This window comes from Branchiostoma floridae, chromosome 9 (genome assembly GCF_000003815.2).
Source record: "Branchiostoma floridae strain S238N-H82 chromosome 9, Bfl_VNyyK, whole genome shotgun sequence".
NCBI classification, from domain to species: Eukaryota; Metazoa; Chordata; class Leptocardii; order Amphioxiformes; family Branchiostomatidae; genus Branchiostoma; species Branchiostoma floridae.
The window spans coordinates 19,648,412-19,650,599 of NC_049987.1; the positions used below are offsets into that span (position 1 = coordinate 19,648,412).

The window sequence follows — 2,188 nt, forward strand, 5'->3', positions numbered from 1 at the left end:
GTCCATGCTAAAAGGCTGATTAGAATATATAGTAACTGCAGTACTTGAAAAAGTTAAACCAAACAAATGAATAAATAATATAAGAATGACGAAGTATAACGATTATATCTGATTCTCTGTGGATATTGGAATATGACATTTCCGCGTTATAAGTCATTGCTGCCATTTCAACCGTTGAAAATGTCGATTTTCATATACTGTTTCACATGTTGTGCAATCTTTAATGTTCAACATACAAGCTATGTATCAGTACTGCTGTCAACACGTTAAGTAGGATGGATATCATCAGTAGAACAGCTGACTGTGCCCGTGTCGTCGTCCTACCATTGGGGATTTCCTCACCTGCAGTATGAAAAAAATTCAGCGTTGTAATCAAAATGACATGGAAAAATACCTCCAACTTCTAAAAAAAACAGAGAGAGAGAGGGAGAGAGAGAGAGAGATACAATATGTTGTATGATATTAAGCACTGATCTGTGAAGGCCCTCAATTACATGGAGAAATTAGTGGCAAGTCTGTAACCTGGGCCATTTGACATGTATCAAAGAATAGGTGGAATTATTGATCTTTTATTAAAATGCATGGATATGAGAAATTTACTGTACCAGATTTTGATGCCCGTTGGTCGCCGGGTTGCCGCAATGTGTATGGAATCTTTGTACTCGGCAATGATGTAATTTCTGTCTCCTGGTATTTGAACAACATAGAAATGGGTCTTAGGCGTCAACCTAATGCAGAGTGCTGAAGATATGTCGTCAAAAACATTGAACAAAATCACAATTAAAGGCGAATATCAGCTTACCTCTGCTAAACTCTCCTCTGGCGACAACCACGCCATGTCCTCAGCATCCTCCTCCACTCGCGTCTCCTCTCTGTTCAGCTCACCTGCCCTTTTCAGCAAGCCCAGTCTCACTTCTGCGAACCTGACTTCAGAGGGGAAGCCACCCTTGGCTTTCTTGGCGATCTTCAGCGCTTCTTCCGCCATCTCTGTTGCCCTTTGTATCTTACCACGCCGTCGGAAGAGGTCTGACTTGGCGAGATACCACGAACAGCGCATACGTTTGGGGATGCCCTCCCATAGGTTGTTTTCTACCTCTTCTAGACTGTTTTCAGCTTTTTGTAGATCCTGTTTTGGGATTAGGCCTGGGTTGGTACCGGTTGACGTCCCGTCGTACCAGCAACCCACGGCAACCATTGCTAAACGGATATGAGATCGCCGTAGCTGGTTTTTGCATGTTTCGTCCTTCGCGTCCAGTCCTGACTCGTAGTGATCAATAGCATTCTCGAAAGCAGACACTGCTTCTTTGTAAAGTTCATTTGCTGTGTCTGGAGAGTTCTCGCATTCGTAAAGAACCTGGGCTTTCAGCGCGGCGATGTTGTACCAGACGGAGGCAATATCTCGTCCAGGTTTCATGTGGGGAAGGCTCTGTTAAAAAAAAAAAAAACATTTACATGAACAAAAATGATGAAATAAATTTAGAATGCAAGGTACAACAAGATACTAGTAAACAACAGCAACATGAACACAAACATGACCTATCATTGTATAAAAAAATGACAGTTGTCAAAAAGTCAAGAAAAATACAGAAACGTATATGTTAATTCTTGCGCCAAGATCTATTTCGCAAAAGAGTTTCTGAAGTGTTTGTGAAAAAATTTATAGAATCAGCTTGAAAAACTTCATCAAATACACCGACGTGTCCTCATACCTGCAGAGCTAGAGTGTTGATGTTTTCAGCCTCGGCATGTCGCCTTTGTTTCCGGAGCAGTGCAGACTTCAGGTACAGCCTGTGTGCCTGCTGCTGTGCGGGGTCACTGACTTTCTGCACGAGGTCGTCTGCCTGATGAAGACTGGTGTAGCCGCCTTGGAAGTCCTCGCGAAAGTAGGCAGCGACCACATCCTGTTGAGAAAGGTTATGGAAATCGTTTATACACCAGTGTACCTTTCATGGGAGGGGGCTATTACGAGTCCTATAATAGATGCGATACTTACCAATGGCATAATGTAACTTTATTTATCAGCCAATCTATCCATCAGGCTACTCAGTAATAACAAACAGCGTTGTCTCTCTATTACGCATGCAGGTATCAAGCACACACACACAAACAAACACACCCACATACACACACACACACGCATACACACATACACACACACACACGCGCGCGCGCGCGCGCACACACACAC

The 2,188-nt window shown here is 43.2% G+C and overlaps 1 protein-coding gene across 1 annotated transcript in view; it reads right to left on the reverse strand.

The window, feature by feature from the left end:
- Positions 1-285: 285 nt before the first annotated feature.
- LOC118422259 overlaps positions 286-2,188 on the reverse strand; it is a gene marked incomplete in the record, with an annotated part of 4,287 nt that continues 2,384 nt past the window's right edge. The window contains 4 exon segments of the mRNA XM_035829777.1: positions 286-342; positions 601-687; positions 803-1,426; positions 1,710-1,901. Coding sequence (XP_035685670.1) covers positions 286-342; positions 601-687; positions 803-1,426; positions 1,710-1,901 — 960 coding nt within the window.